At 34.5% G+C, this 438-nt stretch overlaps 1 protein-coding gene across 1 annotated transcript in view; it reads right to left on the bottom strand.

Moving 5' to 3' along the window:
• Positions 1–438, bottom strand: part of LOC111366113 (THO complex subunit 6) — an 8,231-nt gene that overhangs the window by 4,187 nt on the left and 3,606 nt on the right. The window contains exon 8 of the mRNA XM_022986771.1: positions 184–267. Coding sequence (XP_022842539.1) covers positions 184–267 — 84 coding nt within the window. The remainder of the gene's footprint in view (positions 1–183; positions 268–438) is intronic.

Raw genomic sequence — 438 nt, 5'->3', positions numbered from 1 at the left:
GAAAAAAAAAAAAAAAAAAAAAAAAACAAGAACTAATGTCTTCATCAATAATGCAATTCATAAAACCAATGTGTATGCAAGGAAAGGAATGGGTACAATTGAGGGAAAACCATATTACAAGCCGACTAACATTTAGTTAGGAGATATGCAACCTAAGAGTACTGAGATAAAGGAAGAAAAGTGGACCTGATTGCAAGAATTGCGGGCAACAACACAGTGTAAATAGTTTGAGTGCCCCTCGAAAACCATCTTGATTTGAGACGTCTCCTGAAATGACACAACAAAAATTAGGAAGGAATCAATAGTTGATGCTGTATTCTCTTTTCTTTTATGTTCCTTTCTTTTATTCATCTACATACTAGGTGGTTGGGCATGGTATTCTCTCTCTCTCTCTCTCTTTCCTTTTTTTTTTTTTTTTTTTTTTTTTTGGGTGGGGGG

Source organism: Olea europaea, chromosome 17 (genome assembly GCF_002742605.1).
Source record: "Olea europaea var. sylvestris chromosome 17, O_europaea_v1, whole genome shotgun sequence".
Classification (NCBI taxonomy): Eukaryota; Viridiplantae; Streptophyta; class Magnoliopsida; order Lamiales; family Oleaceae; genus Olea; species Olea europaea.
Note: the sequence above shows the minus strand (reverse complement) of the source record. Positions and strands in the feature narration are given on the sequence as shown.